Genomic DNA, 20183 nt, shown 5'->3' with positions numbered 1-20183 from the left:
GTTGAAAGAGTGTTGCACCATAGGGAAGACCTTTCTAAATTGGGGTCAGGACCCCCAAGTGGGATTCATGAGTTAACATTTTGAATGTGAGATCTGAGGCAGAAATGGCTGCCAAGTAGTTCAGATCAAGTTACAACTGCAGTGCTCCCCCTTTTATGGACCTTTACTCTCACAGATCTCATTGAGAGGATCATGTCAATTTTCAAGCCTCAAAATGGGGACACATTCAGAAAAAGTTGGAGAAGCACTGTTGTAGAGATGTCAGGGTCAAATGAAATGTAAAATAAAGCCGTGTCTACTTCTTCACGTGATATAAATGGTCCTGTGGTTATATTTGAAGGAAAAAAAGGAAGTCCTCTTGATGTCTAGCCAAAATGTATATATCAATCAAAAGAGCAAAATAAATTATTTGGTTTTTTGGTTTTTTGGTTTTTGGATGTAGGTTTACTTGCTGAGCTTGAAGGTTCATTTCCAGATGTTTCATCACCCTACTAGGAAACATCTTCAGTGGGCCTCAGGTGAAACACTGCTGAAAATTCCTGCTTTCTATTTATATTTTAGGGCTTCTTTGAGTTGGTGATGCCATTTCCTGTGGCAAAGTCACTTCCTGTTCCTTTTCACAGGGGTGGTAGATAGGTAGGTTCTCAAAACTCGCTAAAATTATTTGGCTATTTGTCTCATTAGTAAGACTTTTGGGTTGGAAGTTCTGCTACACCAATAAGCTGCTGACCTCCTTGATGTGTTAAAATATTGATAGTTTTCTTCTGGATCCTTTGTTTAATATTTAATTTCTACACGATAAAACAGTGGCCCTGAACAATGTGGGCTATGGTGGGAAATGTGGCAGAATTGTCCAAGAAGTTTAATGAGTACTATATTGGTTTCAGGAGCAATTCACTATATTTTTTTGACTTGGAGGAAGCTTGGTTTACAGTCACAAAAAGAAGTATGACATAGCAGAGAAGATGGTATTGATTACCCTAGCTGAGTAGAGAAGTTCATTGACCTTCTCTGTACAATGCTTTGCATTCCTTTAGATGGCTATAATCCAGAGGGCACCTTGTTCCAGGCTGGCATAATGTGGTGTCATGGTCCCTGTAGTATGAGGACATCCCGTAATTATATCACTGCTTGTAAAGTGCAGCGTTGATTTTCTCCTGTCTACTACGAGGGTAAATGTCAATGAGTGTACAATATAGCCCCAGACTGACAGTGCTAGTCTGGTTGCACAATGGGCTTTTAAAGATGGGGCTGATACCAGAGATGCTGATTACCTCCAGCACTGGTGATTTGTCCTGGGAATTATGAGTTTGGGGAATGGGGCTGGAATTGGATGAGAGGGATACCATAGGGGCGGGATAGTTAGTTAATAAGGCATATTGGTAAAATATGATGAAAGATCTTGCTAGGCCATGCTGTCAACAACTCCAAAAACCCTGACAAATTGACACTAAACTGAAAAGAAGTAAGGTTCAGCCCAGTGTCACACAATTCTTAATAAAACATCAGCTTCAGATGTTCACTTCTGTAATCCTGACCATTGTATTAGGTTTTAGAAGGTTCAATCTTCTTCAGCTTAGTTCCTATTTTTCTGTTACTCAATCACCATCCTAATTCAGCTATACATTTATTGAGGATTTCTACCATTTCTTTCGGCTATTGTGACGTTGCAATGCCCAAGAAACGACACTGCAACAACTGAATTGATTGGCACTCAATTGTTAGGAGAAAGTGAGGACTGCAGATGCTGGAGATCAGAGTCAAGAGTGTGGTGCTGGAAAAGCACAGCGGGTCAGGCAGCATTCAAGGAGCAGGAGAATCGATGTTTTTGGGCATAAGCCCTTCAAATTAATCATATAAAGTAGCCTGTCACCCACTCAGTTGTTTAAATAGTAGCTATCGTTTTAGGTTCTTTTCACAGGGCAGATATTTTTCATGTAGCTTCAATGCTATTATAAATGTAAGAGGCTGCTGGCCTTTATAAAGACTGCATGGTTGTCATATACCAGTATGATTCCAGCCTGTTCATCATGCAATTCAACTGCCAACTTTTTAAATCTGTACTCATTTCTGCTGAGCTTCTACATTGGTAGATATGTCCGGAAAGAAAAAAGGTTTTTAATGTATGAAATAAACAACAGTTATACATAGGAATGTGTCAAAGTCCCATCTCTGTAAGTGGATCACATCTAAGATAAAATTGGAAATTTTGCAGTGCAATAAATGAATCTTGCACACACACTTCAGTATATCTGTTTAAAGAAAAGCGCAGATGTTGTAATTCTATGTTGCATTGTTGGATTCTTAACATTCAGAGGTCAGATTTATTGGGCAGAATTATGGTAAAACAATGACTGCAGATGTTGGAAACCAGATTCTGGATTAGTGGTGCTGGAAGAGCACAGCAGTTCAGGCAGCATCCGAGAAGCAGTAAAATCGACGTTTCGGGCAAAAGCCCTTCATCAGGAATAAAGGCAGTCAGCCTGAGGCGTGGAGAGATAAGCGAGAGGAGTGTGGGGTTGGGGAGAAAGTAGCATAGAGTACAATTAGGTGAGTGGGGGAGGGGATAAAGGTGATAGGTCAGGGAGGAAGGTGGAGTGGTAGGTGGAAAAGAAGGTGGCAGGTAGGACAAGTCCGGACAAGTCACGGGGATAGTGCTGAGCTGGAAGTTTGGAACTAGGGTGAGGTGGAGGCAGAGGAAATGAGGAAACTGTTGAAGTCCACATTGATGCCCTGGAGTTGAAGTGTTCCGAGGTGGAAGATGAGGCATTCTTCCTCCAGGCGTCTGGTGGTGAGGGAGTGGCGGTGAAGGAGGCCCAGGACCTCCATGTCCTCGGCAGAGTGGGAGGGGGAGTTGAAATGTTGGGCCACAGGGCGGTGTGGTTGATTGGTGTGGGTGTCCTGGAGATGTTCCCTAAAGCGCTCAGCTAGGAGGCGTCCAGTCTCCCCAATGCTGAGGAGACCGTATCGGGAGCAACGGATACAATAAATGATATAAGTGGTTGTGCAGGTAAAACTTTGAATGTGGAAGACTCCTTTAGGGCTTTGGATGGAGGTGAGGGAGGAGGTGTGGGTGCAGGTTTTGCAATTCCTGCGGTGGCAGGGGAAGGTGCCAGGATGGGAGGGTGGGTTGTACGGGGGCGTGGACCTGACCAGGTAGTCACAGAGGGAACGGTCTTTGCAGAAGGTGGAAAGGGGTGGGGAGGGAAATATATCCTTGGTGGTGGGGTCTTTTTGGAGGTGGCGGAAATGTCAGTGGATGATTAAGAATTATACTGAGTGAGACCCTCTCTGAAAGAAAGCCGCAGCCACTGCATAGCCTGAAAAAAAGCCCACCTGCAGTTATAATGTGTTGGAGGAAGGATAAAATGTTGGTTACATTAGCTCCACTGAGGGGCAGGAGACCAAACTGACTGAACAGCAGTGCCAGGAGCTTACCAGCGTGCATTGCCAGTTCTACATCCATCATAAGAAAACTCAATGGATCCCTGGAATGTGGTCAGTTCAGGGTATTGGTCAGGGCAAATCTGGCCAAATCAGAGAGGGTTGCTAAGATGTTTGGGGGTTTGGATTCTATAGAGCTGGCAAGCATGAAGGAAAGCAAGAGTACTGTCTTTAGGAGTGGTGCCTCCCCATCCCCACCTGGCCTTGTAATGAAGGTATTTCCTGATGACTGATTTACACATTCCTTGCACTCTTAAAAACTTATTTTTAAAGAAGGAGGCTGTTCAATCCCACCCACCTGCCCAGGCCAACCTTACAATGTTATGGGTAGTGTATTATCAGGGTCAACTGGCTAACAAGCACAATTTACTTTTATATATGACAGGCAGATTGCCAATTTGTAGCATCTACCCACTTACCATATTAGGGCATGCCATCCCTTGGAAACATGTGAAATTCATCCCACAGCATCTTATGAAAGTTTGTCTACCCAGACACCAATAATGTGCTAAAGCTACAATGGCTTAACAGGTGTAAAATCCTTAACTAATTATGTAATCAGCAATTCATAAGATTACTAACCAATGTTTGCACCAATATTGTTTAATTTCAGTCTGATTAATGTAGACTCACCAATATTGTATGCTAGGCTGAAGGCATGTTCTACGACAGTGGGTAATAAATTACCTTGACTAAATAAAAGATAAAATTACATATTACACTGTTTATGATTTATAAAACAGAGATGAGTCACTTTGGAAGTAAGGACTGTTGTCACAGTCTAGGTAAAGCAAAAGCTCTTTGAAAGAAGCTGCATTTGGACGGGTGGTTGTAATTAGATTCAAGGATTAAAGATCAAGGGCCAGACCAGAATATGGTTAGATTTTGTTTACACTGCTCTCACTGCTGTGGATCTGTAAAATAAAAGTTCAAGAGATCTCAGGCATACTGGATATTGAAAAATCAGAGACAGTCTTTTCACATGTATGCTTTTAATTCTGATACTTAAAACACAAGGACAATTTAATACTCCGGTGTTTAGTCTCAGGAAAATGTATCTTCATAGTTTTTAGATATTTGTCAATTCAAATGATTACTGATAAATAAATTCAGATAAACTATCTATTACACATTTGGATTACATTTTAAATGCTCAGCCTTTAACAATTTCTCAGAGATTAAACACAGCAGAGTGGTGGGTACAATGGATTGGGGTACACTAACTGATCACTGTCACAGCCTTGCTTGAATCCAAATTGAACTGTGCCGTTCAATGTCTCTTTCATTAGTTTGTGTGGAGAAGGATATTTGACACCTAAATTTAATCTTTTGTGATTCATAATACAAGTTTTTCCCTCATAAGATATATAGCATTAAATTTGCAATCTCTGAACATCCACAAGATGATTGGTGCAATGGAAATGGCACTCACATCAGTAAACGGGCCTTATTCTGTGCCTGGACCTAAAGCAATTATTGCATGGAACGCAGAAAACTTTATTATGCATTTAACACATCATATGATTTATTGTGATTGGTACAGATTATCAAAATAGAAATGTATTTACTTTCCAAAAGCTAATGCCTATCATCTAAAATGAAAAATGAAATGAAATTAAGCATTAAGAACAATAATTTATTCATTTAGCACTGTTTCATTTACAATTTCTGTACTAGTTTGCAAAAAACTGATCTGGATTTTCTACTCAAATTTCACTGCTACTTCAGTAAACTCAATCTTCAGGAATACCTCTGTTTACCTAAAGCCTTTTTTGATTTACTGTCAAAAATTGGAAAGTGTGGGCAGGTATATCTTAATAAGTGCAAATGACTGAGGGACATCATACAGAGAAGCTTTCATCCCATTATTTTTCCAGAAAATATTGCTTGCAAAAGATATCTTTGCCTTTCATGTGATCGGTTGGATGGGCTGATACGCAGTTTTAAAAGAAAGGTTTATGACTCTCTGGATTAGGCTGTGGCACTCTGTGGCTTGCTGAACAAATCACGTCTGTCTGGTAAATTCAAAGAAGCCTGCATGAACACGAAAAACGTCCTAAGGCTAGAAAGTTGTCTAAAGTCGGGGATACATCCTTCCTGTGTACAACAGTCATGCACAAATCAAAGATTACACTGAATCATCATCAGGGACAAATGATTTGACCCAATTGGTCTCATCCTGTGTTTATAACTCCACATAAGCTTCTTCCAATTCCAATTACCTCTTCCCACCTACCCTCAATATCCTATTCCTTTTTCCTTAACATTTGCAATAAAGCAAGATTTTGTCATCATGGCAACTTCCAACCACTGTATCTATTATTCCATTACACTTCTGATCGGTAGGCATTCAGTGCTACGTTTGTCAAAAAATCCCATGATGATTTCTTATTGTGCAGAGCATTCTTTTTGATTAGACCTTAACTCTGTTTGAAATGCAAATTTATAACTTTGCTTACAGGATTTTGGCCTCCAGAAAATTTCTTTAAATATGTTGCTTATTAACCATTGAAATTTCTTACTTCTTTCAGTTATAATACTGAAGTAGGTTACCTTGTATGTGTTTAGCTGCTTATCTGTCACAGCAAAAATCAGCAAGATGTTGTTTTCCACAAGCTTTTCTATTAGTTGCCCAAGTGAGGGATATTCCTACAAATACAGAGAAAAGAAGCAAAATGAAAATATTTAGGGAATTCATATCACAGCAGAATATTATACAAGCAAACAAACATAATTGTCTGAAAGAGAGTTACTGCTCCATTCAGCAGGTCCTATACAATTGTGATTGAGTGCCGAGCCCATCCAACCACAGCCATGAAATTCCTGGGAAAGGAACAAGACCGAAGTAAATCCCAAGTCAATTAAGAAAACATAGAAAATTTAAGTAGTTTAGATAAAATAAAAGCGTTCAAGAGATCACGCTGTTATAATTTATACTACAGACACTTGCATCTTTCACAAGGTAATTTCTGCCTCAGCGAGGAACTCGTCTACGACTCCATGACTCTAAGTGCCCTGTAGAAATATCAGTAATCAGTGTTCACCACATCAGTTGGCATCAGGTTCTCAGCAATAGAACTTCCAAACTAGTACAACCCTTTATGGAATTTGCAAGTATACCATTTGGTCCTCCTTAAACTATTCATTTGAAGTAATCATCTTAAATAAACAGAAGCAAGTAATGTTTATTTATTAACCTTAATCAAATTGCTCCCAACTCTCTGCTTTTCTGATGTATACAGTTACAACTCATTGTCAGTCATCTGAAAATCTGGCCCAATCTCTTGCAGATTACTAGTTCACCCCTTATTGTTTAAACAGAAGAAGTGACTCCCACATTCCTGGTGTAAGGGAAGGAGAGTTGGGCAGTTAGATCTGGTGAAGGATGAACAGGGCCAAGGAAAGGGGGGCTGAATTTGGTGCAAGGAGAAATGGGGGTCAGGATTGGAGCAGGACAGATGGGGTTCCAGAGCAGGGTTGGGCATTGGGTCCTGGGGATGTCAGGTTGGAGTTTGCAGGGTACAGAGTGATTGTAGGAGGTGTACTTGAGGGTGTGTGAGCTAAGTATGTTGTCAATTTGTTCCTTAGGAGCTAGCTGTGGACAGAGGAGCCTTGATTATCCAGCATTTGATTATCCAGCAAGATCGCAAGGTCCCGATGTTCGGCTAAACTGTGTTAGCCAGCATTCGATTATCCAGAATTCGATTAACCGAATGAAATACTCCCTGCCTGTGTCCTTCGGATAATTGGGGGTCCTCTGTATTTAATAGTCTAACTTCTCATGAGTAACTATGCATTTAATTCCACTGGAACCCTCCAAATTCCCCCGTTTAAATGTATGCAGAGTATGCAATAAAGCAAGATTTCATAATCATGGAAACTTTCAACCCATGTGTCTGTTATTCCATTACACTTCTGACTATAGGCATTCCGGGTATAGAGGAATCGCCCAACAGAATCTTCAATTTTCCAGGCAATTCTTTCAGAGTCTGCTACATTGGGGATTCTACAAGGTCACCATTTACAACTCCTCTGTATGCTGGAATAATGACTGGCCACTGGAAAATCCAGGCCAATGAGTCAGTCAATCAGGAGAATTAATGTGTTTAAACTGGAAATTGATCTTATTGGTCCATTAATTTTCTGGCCCTTCTCTGAACCACAAGACCTTTTCCACCATGGCTTTAGGTTTCAGCCTTAGGTCCCATTTAATTACTCATTTGACATATCACCTTTTAACATTATTATTTGTAAGAAAGCAGTCAATTTCTATTTGTATGATACAAGAATAAATTGTTATTATATAATACAATGATAACCTGCCTTGAACTTAGAAAAAGATCATTGCTTTGGATGAACTGTAGTTATCTCAATAACACTGACCGCAACCAAAACCAATTTGTAGAGAAGACTTCTGATATTCCATTTATTAACCAATTCTTGTCAGCCAGCTTTCTTAACTCAATATAATCTTTTAATTGCTGTTGGGAGTGGGGGAGGGTGAAGGGGTGATGGAGGATCCTGAATGATGTTGCAAATGATGGGTCAGATGAGAAAATATGGTGAGAGCAGAAGAAATGAGATTCACAATGTCAAGCATCATGGTAGCCCACAAACCCACCAACACACCAAAACAGCAGCTAATGAACTTGAAAGACCCTATACAGACAACAAACAAAACTAATGTTATTTACAAAATACCGTGCAAAAACTGTAACAAACACTACAATGGACAAACAGGCAGAAAACTAGCCACGAATATTCATGAACATCAACTGGCCACAAAACAACATGACCCTCTCTCACTAGTAACCTAGGAGGAGGAAGGGCACCACTTCAACTGGGACAACACATCCATTCTAGGACAAACGAAACAGAGGCATGCACGAGAATTCCTAGAAGCATGGCATTCCAAATGGAACTCTATCAACACATCAAGTTAGACCCCATCTAAAAACAGGAAATGACATCACATGAAATGACATTGCCAACCCAAAGAAACCCGAACATATAATAGAAAGCAGGATTTATTATCAGTGCTTTGCCCAGAGGCCCACTGAAGATGTTATCCAGTAGGGTGACGAAACATCCAGAAATATTTCTTCCAGCTCAGTGAGCAAACCTAAATCCAGTCAAGAATAAAATTCTAATTCTGCAACAATTAATTAAATAGCAAGACAAGAATTTCACTAGCAAGGAGTAAGAGGCCTACTTGCATGCTATTAGTACCTAAATTCACCTCACTGAAATGCAATTTCTCATTGTCCTATGCATTAGATGGAGATTAGACAATGATGTGAAACTCAGAGTCGGTACCTGGTGAATCCAGCTTCCCAGTTGCTGCTCTGGGCCTCCAGTTTGGGCAGCAGTCCCAAACATTTCAGCGTTATGCTTCATTAGCAATGACTGTGCCAAGCTCTCTATCATCGATGAAGATTGGCTTTAGACAAGCATCAGCCTCACCACATCATTACGGCACATGTTGAACCCGCATATAGTACAGTTCTGCACTTCAGTTATACACTTTGGAGAGCAATGGTTTCTTTTATTTTAGTGCTGTTTCCAAAACACTTTGCACACAAGAGCAAGTGCCCATTTCAACCATGATACATGTCAAGTCTCCTCTCTTGCTTTTTAGTGCTCAGTCACTTTGCATCTATTTGAGTGCTCAAGGTATCTCTGCCTTGTCTCTCCCTTTTGTGCTTTGACATCGGATTCAGAATTTAAAGACTCTCAGTAATTTTGCCTTGCTTTGCTGTATAGTACAGATACAAAGCTGGGTATCTTGTCATGGTTTTTAGTAGTGGATTAGTCAAGAGGGTGGACATATTGCTATATGCCCTCTACTACATCAATGTCACACCTACAGCTATCAGCTTATGCATCAATCATACTGCATGTGGTACAGCCAAATGGCAATGCCTGGAAGTCTAAGGAGAATAGTCCTCAGTCAAGTCAAAGGAGATAACCTTCAGTCAGGACACAATAAGTCAAGGACATCATCTAATATCAGTCCAGGTGCTTAATTGTGGTCAGTCAGCCACTTAGGATAGTCAGGGTCAGGGTGTTCCATATTACTACAGTCTGTGGAATGGACCATGTTCAGTTCTGCGAGTCCAGTGTGACCAATTTGGGAATTCATGGTCAGTCAGCTGAGGAGCTAGACTGAGATCAGTCATAGGCAAGTTCATTCATCAGTCAGAAGGGGCTCATTAATGATCGTGATAACAGTGGCTTCAATGGGGACAGTGCCACATGATGGCTTGCATGATTCAGCTGTACGGTCAGATCTTAGGGTAATGTTGGGAGCCTAAAGTGTAAATGAAATAAATATATGGGAATGAGTGGAAGCTCAACACTGCAGGCAGTGCAAGTAAGAAAGAGAATTTTTAGATGGCCCTTCATTACCAAGCAGAGTCTGTTACTCCCTCTTTAAAGTATGACCTGTACTGCCTTCCATAGTCATGTGATTCACAAATACATGGAAAATGGCTGTGACCATATCCATTTCAGGTTGTTCTGCTCTAACATGCATTTAGTCAAAGTGAATTTTGACAAATTGGGGATGTTGCTTCTAAAGTATGAACTTTTAAAATGTGTTTTGGCTGTAACATGATTACATCACCAACACATTAAACGTTATTTCTAAAGCACAATTTTTCTATAACGTGAGGTTGTATAAGAACGCATGGGTAAAATAGGTGGGTGTTTTTCATTTCTAAGCACATGGGCTCTACTTATGATGTAAGGCCTTTCAAGGGGTAATGGCATTCATCAGGCACTTTCACAATACAAGTTGAAGTCATTTATAATCATAAGATCCTGCATGTGAAATATATGCAGTAAGCAATTGCGAGAGATGTAAATCCTGGTCATAACCAACTATCATCATGTCTTTGGTCATTATAGATTATCATAGTCACATCTGTGAAGGAGAAATGGTCACACATAACCTTAAATGATCACACATAACCTTAAAAGTGTCGGGTGTGGACCACAATTCATAAAGACCATACAAGCTCTCGTAAGTTTCTCAAGGGCATAGAGCTGACTCCATCTCACCTTGAGCTGTAAGTTTTCACTAACGTTTTCTATATGTAATACAGGCTTTCTTGGATGATGTCGGTGTGGGGTAACAAGGTATCAGAAACCATACAAGACATACAATTCCTACTGTATTTGCATAATGTGACTTGTGAACCATTCACCAGAATAAGATTCCCTATGTCAAAAGTCTATGTAGAGACTTCTACGGCCCACCTTGTTAGATTCCTCCATGTCCCAATCTATGAAGAAGAATGCTAAATAGTAAATTGTGAGTAATGTGAACACTGATCGCTCACACTACTGAGGATTTGTTCTATTTCTGATATTCCTAAAAGGTTCATTGGAAGTATAACTAATACAGCCAGCTAAGGAAGGAGTCATTTTTGCTGCAGTTGCAATGTTATAAAGGTGCAAGAATTAAGGAACGATAAATAAATCATCAAGACCAGGATAATCAGCAACTTCCAGAAGCTGCTGAAGAACCTCCATGTGAAAAGGTCAACGGTATAGGTCTCCTCAGGATGCTGAGGTACTACAGAAGGCTCAGAGTCTATTGCCCTTGATGCCATTTCCTCCAGATGAGCAAGGCACAGTGACCCTGCAGGGAGAAAGTGAGGACTGCAGATGCTGGAGACCAGAGTTGAAAAATGTGGTGCTGGAAAAACACAGCAGGCCAAGCAGCATCCGAGGAGCAGGAGAATTGATGTTTCGGGCATAAGCCTGAAGAAGGCTCCTGTCGATTCTCCTGCTCCTCAGATGCTGCCTGGCCTGCTGTGTTTTTCCAGCACCACATTTTTCAACCACAGTGTCACTGCATATTGCTTAAGTTTTGGGACTGTCACAGAACTATTCCAAGTGCTTCAGCAGGTCCTGTAGCCTGAGGGGTTGTGAACTTGTGACAGATCTCACCTTTGTCTCACTTTTCTGTGATCAGATCAGTGCCTGGGCAGTAGGCACAACCTCCGCCAGGGAAAAGGTAGTATGTCACATCATCACTCACTTAATTAACAGAAAATGGTTTCATTCCATCAATATGCAAGTCATTTGTGATCATCAGTACCACAATTAGAACTCATCATCAAGTACTTTGGAAGTTGCCATGATGCCTATATCCTTGAGAACTCACATGTTCCTTCTTCTTTCCCTTGTCCAGATACCTTGTAAGAATAGTTACTGGGATACAAAAGCATCCCTCTGCAACCATGGCTGATCACTCATTTACACAACCTCCTGAGACCAAGCAAAGACACATCACAGACCAGTCTTCACAAGAGTCATCATAGAACAGATAGTAGATCTGTTGAAGATGAGGTTTTGAGACTTAGATTAGTCTGGAAGGGCCTCAGAGTACACTCCAAATATAGTGTGCTGCATGATCCTCGCATGATGCGCTCTGCATAACTGGAGTAGGCAAAGAAAGGTCATGATGGACAATGAAGTGCTGGAACAGCGGCAGCATTGTTTGGAGGAGGACATTGAGATGGTGGAGCATCCCCTTTAACATGACAGAGTGCTGCAGCATTGGGCATTACAAGCCAGACCGGACTTAATTAGCATTTGGTTCCAACAGATACAAGTTGAGTGCAATGATCACTCATTGACTGCAAATGTTTTGCCACTGGGAAGATAAGCAGTCCCTTTCTGTTCCCAGAGGCAAATGCAGCTTTTGTTTACTTATTCCTTGCTTTGGCCGTCACTGAATAAAAGTGAATGTTTTCAACCATTTGGAGGTTTTCCAGTGTGCGATGCTCCCACATTGATCAATGTGAAGATGTTCGGCAACAGTAGGCATTGGGGAAGAATAGCACTCCCTAAGACAGGGTTCTAACATGGACTGATGCTGAGGACTACTAACCTGTGAAGCATGTTTCTTAAAAAATGATACAGTTAGAAATGTGCACTTGTTTTTGCAATGACATATCAGCCTTGCTACCGCTATGTCCTCAGAACTGTTTTATTGATCCCTTCCCACAAAGTGTTCTGTGAAGGGCAGCTCTTGGCCACAGCGTTTGATCTGGTGCATGGGTGGGCTTTTAAAATGGCACAGGGGTCTTGATTCCCAGGAGGTCCGAGCAGTTGCAGGTACACCCGTTATTGCTGAACACATAAGAGTGCAAGGGGAGTGCCATAGCTAATGGTGCATTGTTAATGAGGCAAGCTGCAGAGAACAGTGAAAGAAATACTTCCTCAAGGTAATGGGAGAAAAGCCCTTCATGTCAATCCCCAATATTGACATTTAGCTGATTTTTCATAAAATTCAGTCCTAGGCATCATTTCCATGTTCACTATTGAAGCATTTTGGGATGTTTTGCTGAATAAATGCAGCACAAAATATGACCAGTTACAAAATACAACCAAAATAGATGGAACATCGAAAATCCTATTCATAATTCATAAATATATTTGAATATGAAACAAATTGGTAAATTCCATCCTAAACTGGAAGAAAATAGACTGTGAGAAATTTGAAGTCAGACCAAAGGACATTTGGGACAGTATAAAATATAGCTCTGATTCATATTTGTTTCCCAGCCTATGACTGTCACAAAACCATAATCAATAATATCTGTGACATAGTAAATGTTGAATGAGTCAGAGTCTGTATTTGTTAAAGGTAGGTCCAGGTTTGCTCTTGAAACATAATAAGTACAGGGTTTGGTAAAATATTTCAACTGTATTTACAAGTTGGAATCCAAATACAGAATTATTGGAACATCTTTAGAGCTTTAAAAGATTCTTTATGACTTTAGCATCAGTATATTTTACTTAAGAATTAAAGATCTATGAGGTGTCTGTCCAAGAAAATTCTTGGCAATCCAATTTTACTTCAGAAAGGGAGCAGCTGCAAGATTGCAATAGGGTTTCATTACTCACATGACAATATAATCAAATATTATACCATCTATTTGTGTGTATGTGGTGTGGTTAGAACTGAACTCAACTGCCTAAGTTTTAAGTCCATGAGTTCCATGAAAACAGATTTATACATCAATGACATATCTAGATTGTCATGATATAGTGAGCAAATGTAAAATGGTATCCTATCAATGCCCAGCTCTTTCTAAGATGTTTGGTGGTTGCCACGAGAAGCATGTCTTCAAGGGAGTGAGCACTATCCTCTTACACCTTGTATATGTTCTATATAGAGATGATATGTTTGCAATACTTCAGTCCACAATTGCATCCAAGCAATATTTTCCCACACTTTAATGAACTTCATTCGGCACTCTGATCTACCATTGAAATGGAGCAAGCAAATGAGCACTCTTTCCTCAATGTGCTAGTTGAAAGCTCTGTCAGAAGGTTCTTTATTATTATCTACTGCAAGCTTATGTTTACTGGTCAATATAGTCATTGGGATTCCTACAGTTCCACACAGCACATGATCACCCTTACTGGCAACCTTGTGAATACAGCCATATTGATCTGCTTACTGTTCAAACTTCATGCTGAGATAAAATGTATCACAACTAGTCTGTCAGATAAAAGGCTATTCTGTACTTGGACCTACCTTTAACAAATACAGACACTATACTTTGTGCAGACTCATGAATGGGCCTATAGTACAACGTTTAACATTGAAATGTACCCAATTTACCTCAGTTTACTTTGAAAAGGGAAAATTACCCAAAAAGTTGAGCAACAAGTGACGTTAGTCATCTTACACTGCTACATTGCATAGGAATGGTGGTCTCCACGAACAGGATTCTACTGTCAAACCAAAAAGATGTTCCATTACATAAACGTAATATATTACGCTATACAAAGTATAAAATAATTAATTCCCTTAACTATGAGAAGCTTGCTGACTGTACTCCATGACCCTGCACTTGCAAAACTCAGAACATACTCTTCAGCATTCGATGTGATTTTGCTCTTGGACAACATTTACTAAATTATCCAGAGTGTGCTAAGAATTACAGGAAATTTATTTGGGAATATTGTTTGGGCTTGCGGTGCATTTCAGTTCTAGATGTTACAATTCTGTTCTGAGCGAGGGTCACTGGACCCAAAACATTAACTCTGATTTACCTCACAGATATTGCCAGACCTGCTGAGCTTTATCAGCAATTTCTGCTTTTGCTCCCTTAAAAATCTGCCAATGTTTCTGTCAATCCAATCAATCTGTTCAATTATGGTTAGTGGACAGGTTAATTGTAAACCTGTCAGTTACGTTGAGTCTAGGAAATATTACGATTACATTGAAAATAGACTATCAATATTCAACTTAAATGATTTAGTTTAAATGCCTATGACTTTCATGGACTTAAAATGGGTTTAACAATAACAAATACAGGGGAACCTCAATTATCTGAACAAGATGGCCGGGCATTATTTCGTTCGGACAATCGATTATTTGGTTAATCGATTAAATGCCTTTCCTCTGGGGCTCGAAGTTTTTAAAAGTCTGCTCCCTATTCAGGAGACTCGCAGCAGCACACAACGTGCAAGACCCTGTGCCCCCAACCCTATCCAACACCATGCCCCCAACCCCGTCCCACAGCGCGCCCCCCAAACCCCTGGCCAACCTCGCCCTCCCAACCACATCCAACACCAACCCCCTCCTGCCACCACCCCCAACCCTGTCCAACACCACCCCCTGCCTGCCCTGCCCCCTCTCCAGGGCAGCCAGACTGCACACCAACAAGACTGTTGCTACTGCAGCTGCCTTTGTGGGGTAAGTCTCCAAATAGCGCGCGTGCACACAACTTTCTACTGCACCTTTTTGACAGGTTCCACCTCTGGCCTGTACAGGACAATGTTGGAGAGATTATCTGGGGAAGAGGGGGTGGGGCTTAGGGTACACCCCTCTGTAGACCTCCAGGGAATGTGTGGGGAGAGAGACAGAGCGGGAGGTCAGTCATTTGGAGACAGTGCCTGTTTAAATCACTATAAACAAAAGATGCAACCACTGTTGGAAACACGCCTTTGATGTAATGTTTCCACCGGGACCTTGAGATCTCCTTCGGATAATCTGATTTTCGGACAATTGGTATTCGGATAATCGAGGTTCCTCTGTACATGGCTGCTGTGATCACCTGACTGGGCTGAGTCAAATTGGCAATCCCATCAGTGAACAACAGTCTAAGCTGAAATTAACTGAGGAGTTATTAAGGGCGCTTAAACCCAGATTGGTATATCCTGCATGATTCACATATTACACAGAGATGAAAGATCATATGTGGAATATTCATCTTGAAAAAATAATGAGCAGACTCAGGAAAATGCAAATTATCGTTTACTCTCAGCTGCTTCTCAGCAGCAGAGACAAAGGAAATTGGATTTGTAAGAAAGAACCTGGATGACACTTTCCCTGTCTGCCTTTCTATTTCTCTCTCTTTCACACACACACACACACACACTTGGACGCATTGTCTTTTTATTCTTACAACCTATTAGGTCTAAAATCAGGATTTGTGTTTGCTTTTATCAGTGCCTGTGCTCAACCAGCTTCTCCTCACTCTCTTTTTAAACATCAATACCTGTGCTGTATATGTTGCGAGGTGTTGACTTTTCTTGTTTGCTTTGCATTTGCTCTCCCCTTCCTTAACTAAGTATAAATTATGCTGTGGAGGTGCCAGTGTTGGACTGGGGTGGACAAAGTTAGGAATCGCACAACACCAGGTTATAATCCAACAGGTTTATTTGAAGCTCGTACTTTCAAAGTTGGATTATAACCTGGTGTTGTGCGATTTTTAAGTTAAGTGTTCCTTTCCTTTACCCAACTACTTTTCTTGCTTTCCATCTCTGCCAATCGTTTACTCCTACACCGCTCCCACCACCCCATCTTCAGAAAATATACCAACTTTTTACAAGATAAAATCAATTCTAAAGAAGGGTCGCTGCTCCCACAACATTAACTCTGCTTTCCATTTGCAGACGCTACCAGACCTGAGTTTTTCCAGCAACTTTTGCTTTTGATTTTCAGCATCTGCAGTTCTTTGGTTTTTTTTACATTAAGCATGAAAGCTGCCTGCTTTAAACAAAAAAAATGCTTTCACTGAAGAGGGTTAAAACAGATTGAACTATGACCCCTTTCTTGTCTGGTTAAAACAGAAAACTGCTCAAAAAATTTTGAGGGATAGTAGAAATGATTACCTGAATTGAGGAAAATTAATGGCAAATGTGTGGCTTATGTTTAACAACCCAAAGTAACATGGAGAAAAATACTTTGTCATAAATTATTAAAAATAAGGATAAATGATAAATAACAGATGCAGAAATAATGCATAAAACACTATTGCACAGTGCTCATACGAAATGCAATAAATGGACTCGGCTTAGGTTCAGCACCCTCTACAGGGGATGGAAATCAATGTGAACAGGACATTCAATTGCATACCTCTTTTCTTTAACAAATCAAACTTAAGGTATTTTTCTTCAAACTGTTCAGTGGTATTGTTGCACACTTCTGAAGAAGATGGAACCTCATAGAATCCCTACAGAGTGGAAACAGGCATTTGGCCCAACTAGCCCACACTGACTTTCCGAAGATTAACCCACCAGACCCATTCCCCTACCCTATTACTCTATAATTCCCCTGACGAATGCACCCAACCTACACACACCTGAACACTTCGGGCAATTTAGCATGGCCAATCCACCTAACCTGCACACCTTAGGACTGTGGAGGGAAACCAGAGCACCCAGAGGAAACCCACGCAGACGCGAGGAGAATGTGCAAACTCCAGAGAGACAGTTCCTCGAAGCTGGAATTACACCCCGGTGCTTGGCACTGTGAGGCAGCAGTGCTAACCACGGAGCCACCATGCCGCCCATGCCTCCTAGCTCAGAGGTGGGGATACTACCACACCAGAAGAGCTCACTGAATTTTTATTTAATCCATTTTTCTAAAGCAATCTGCTCAGACATGTGATTGCACACTCTGGAGTAGATAGAACTTGAACCTGGGCTTCCCAGTCCAGGGTTAGGGACATTACCACTGCACCACAAGAGGGCCCTGAAGAATTTTTTTAATCAGGAAGTGTTTGCTGAAATTGTTAACGCTGTCAATTATTTTACAGAAATTGTAATAAAGAGGGAAAAAGCAAGGTGAGATTAGGAGCAAAATGACAAACAAGAATGAAAAAGTAAAAAGAAAACCATCTTTGTATGTGCAGCTTTCCTGAAGCAATTATTGTTAAGACTGCAGCAGTGTATGACTAAAGTAAATATAGAAATGCTTAATGAACAAGCTGATAAATTTCAAAAAACCTTTAATATTCATGCAAACTAGGTTTCATACCACAACTAAGTATTGTTGGACACCACTTTTTTGTCCATTGAGTTTGAATAAGCACAAAATCTAGTTCATATGCTACAATACATTACAATGTTTTATTGGTTGGAAACTATCAAGAATTGACCTTTCTGAGTTCACACTTAAACATTAGGTATCCTCCGTGTTGTGGTATTTTTTGAATTGAAGAATTCAGGTTTTGGCAAACTACACTGAAAAATGAACATTTATCAAAACTTACAGATTAATTTAATTATCTTTATATACTTCAAACAACAATAAGAGTTGTGTTAAGAACTAACTTTTTCTCGTCTGTTTAGGAACTTGATTTATGGCAATTTAACTTCAGAATTTTTAAACTTTGAACTGGAATCTAGGCAGCCCACAAAATCTTGCTATTTTGCATCCAATCCTTTTGTCTTTCAAAATAAATGATGTTAAATTAAAAGCAAAGTATTTTTAAAAACATTACCATTGCTGTTGACTTTGTATATTTGTTCTCATTGTCTAAGTGGCATTTTCCATCATGAGGTATGACAATCCCAGCCAACTTGCTGTCCATTCCAAAATGTGTATCAGCATCAGTCACAAATACCAACAAGTGCAAGGAATCATTACGCCAACCAATCTTTTCCTAAAATAGAGATTATTTTTAATACAGGTTGTTTTTTGACACTTCACCTATTTGTTCCCTATCTGCATGGCAACGTTTAGTGACACAGCAAAGTAAATTCATGAGGTTAATTTACCTTACAGACAGTTGCTTGTAATATTGCATCAAATCCTCCTTCAGTATCATCGACATTCGCGGAAATTTGCTGTTTTTGAACAACTTCATTAAATTTTGTTGTGTCCTCAGTCAGTGAAAGCATATGTCTATAACCAAATGTGGGCAAACATTCTGTGTCCTGAGTCCTATTTAAAAAAAGATACAATATTTTTCCAGTTCCAAGCAAAATGAAGTTCCAAATATAGCAACACTTGAGTTTGCAAAATATTAAGCACCTCATGAAAAGTTGTGCAGCAGAATTTTAACTTAAAAGAATTTTTGATCAGGAAAGGGTGAATCTTCTAAATAACGATTATGTCCATTTTTATAGCATTATCCTTAATTTTCCAGTAGAAGGCATTTGACATTTTCTCAGGAGGAATATTGACATTAAATTTCTATATTAAAATTCCTATGGTGAAACTACACTTCTGGTATTTAATACAGTTTTGAAAAAAAGAAGTCGGCTAAAGTGAAAAATAAAGAACAATACAACACAGATACAGCCCTTTAGCCCTCTGAGCCTGCACTGACACATTTTGCCCCTCCATATTAAAACTGTCTTCACTTATAGGGTCCGAATATCACTATTCCTTTCCTATTCATGTATTTGTCCAGGTGTTTCTGGAATACTGCTATTGTAGCTAGTTCCACCTCCTCTAGCAATGCACTCCAGGCAGTCACTACCCTTTGTGTAAAAAAAAACTTGCCTTGCATATATTTTCTAAACTTTCCTCCTCACACCTTGAACCATATCCTCTAGTGATCGACCTCTCTACCCTGGGAAAAAGCCTCATGCTTTTCACTCTATCCATGCCACTCATAATCTTATAAACTTCTATCAGGTTGTCCCTCAATCTCCTGCGTTCCAGTGAAAATAAACGCAGTCTATCCAACCTTTCTTCATAGCCAAAATCCCCCATACCAGGCAACTTCCTGGTTAACCTTTTGTGTACCCTCTCCAAAGCATTCACATCCTTCTGGTAGTGTGGTGACCATAATTGTACACAATATTCCAAGAATGGCCTAACTAAAGTTCTGTAAAGCTGCACACCTGGGTGTTATGGTGGAACAGTTGCTCAATGTTGGCACACAGATGCAGCAGACGGGGAGGAAAGTTAATGGTATGCTAGCCTTCATAGAGTGATGATTTGAGTATCAGAGTAAGGATGTGTTGCCTCAGTTATACAGGGATGTGATGAGACCACACCTGAAGTATTGTGTACAATTTTGGTCTCCTAATTGGAGGAAATACGTATCGCTTTTTTTTAATTTCAAAAATATACTTTATTCATAAAATACTTTGATGATCTATACAACTGGGCATGCCGTACATATGTAAACATCCCATTTCTTTGCATACCGAAACAGAGTAATCATTCCTATTTACAGGTCGGTATGATTACATTTTGAGCTGAGGCGCCAGCAGGGCCCAAATGACTGCGTGGGCCCCCTGTTCTTCTTAGGCAGGCAGATGTTACACGGTGGTCTTTCCCCACCGCGCCTTGGCGGCAGCTGCCCCAAGCTTCAGCGCGTCCCTCAACCTTGGAATGTGCCAGTCTGCAACACTCAGTCAGGGTCAACTCCTTCAGCTGGAAGATCAACAGGTTTCAGACTGCCCAGAGAGCATCCTTCACCGAGTTGATGATCCTCCAGGCGCAGTTGATGTTTATCTCAGGGTGC

At 40.3% G+C, this 20183-nt stretch overlaps 1 protein-coding gene across 4 annotated transcripts in view; it reads right to left on the bottom strand.

Annotated features, from left to right (window-relative positions):
- The window catches only part of itgb6 (integrin, beta 6), a 116707-nt gene that overhangs the window by 65276 nt on the left and 31248 nt on the right, over nt 1-20183 (bottom strand). For all 4 annotated transcript variants that reach the window (XM_060827199.1, XM_060827201.1, XM_060827198.1 and 1 more), the window contains 3 exons: nt 18481-18646; nt 18204-18365; nt 5998-6093 (listed from right to left, as the gene is read on the bottom strand). In XM_060827199.1, the coding sequence (XP_060683182.1) occupies nt 5998-6093; nt 18204-18365; nt 18481-18646 (424 nt within the window). The remainder of the gene's footprint in view (nt 1-5997; nt 6094-18203; nt 18366-18480; nt 18647-20183) is intronic.

This window comes from Hemiscyllium ocellatum, chromosome 7, assembly GCF_020745735.1.
Source record: "Hemiscyllium ocellatum isolate sHemOce1 chromosome 7, sHemOce1.pat.X.cur, whole genome shotgun sequence".
NCBI lineage: Eukaryota > Metazoa > Chordata > Chondrichthyes > Orectolobiformes > Hemiscylliidae > Hemiscyllium > Hemiscyllium ocellatum.
This window is presented reverse-complemented; position numbering and strand designations above follow the sequence as displayed.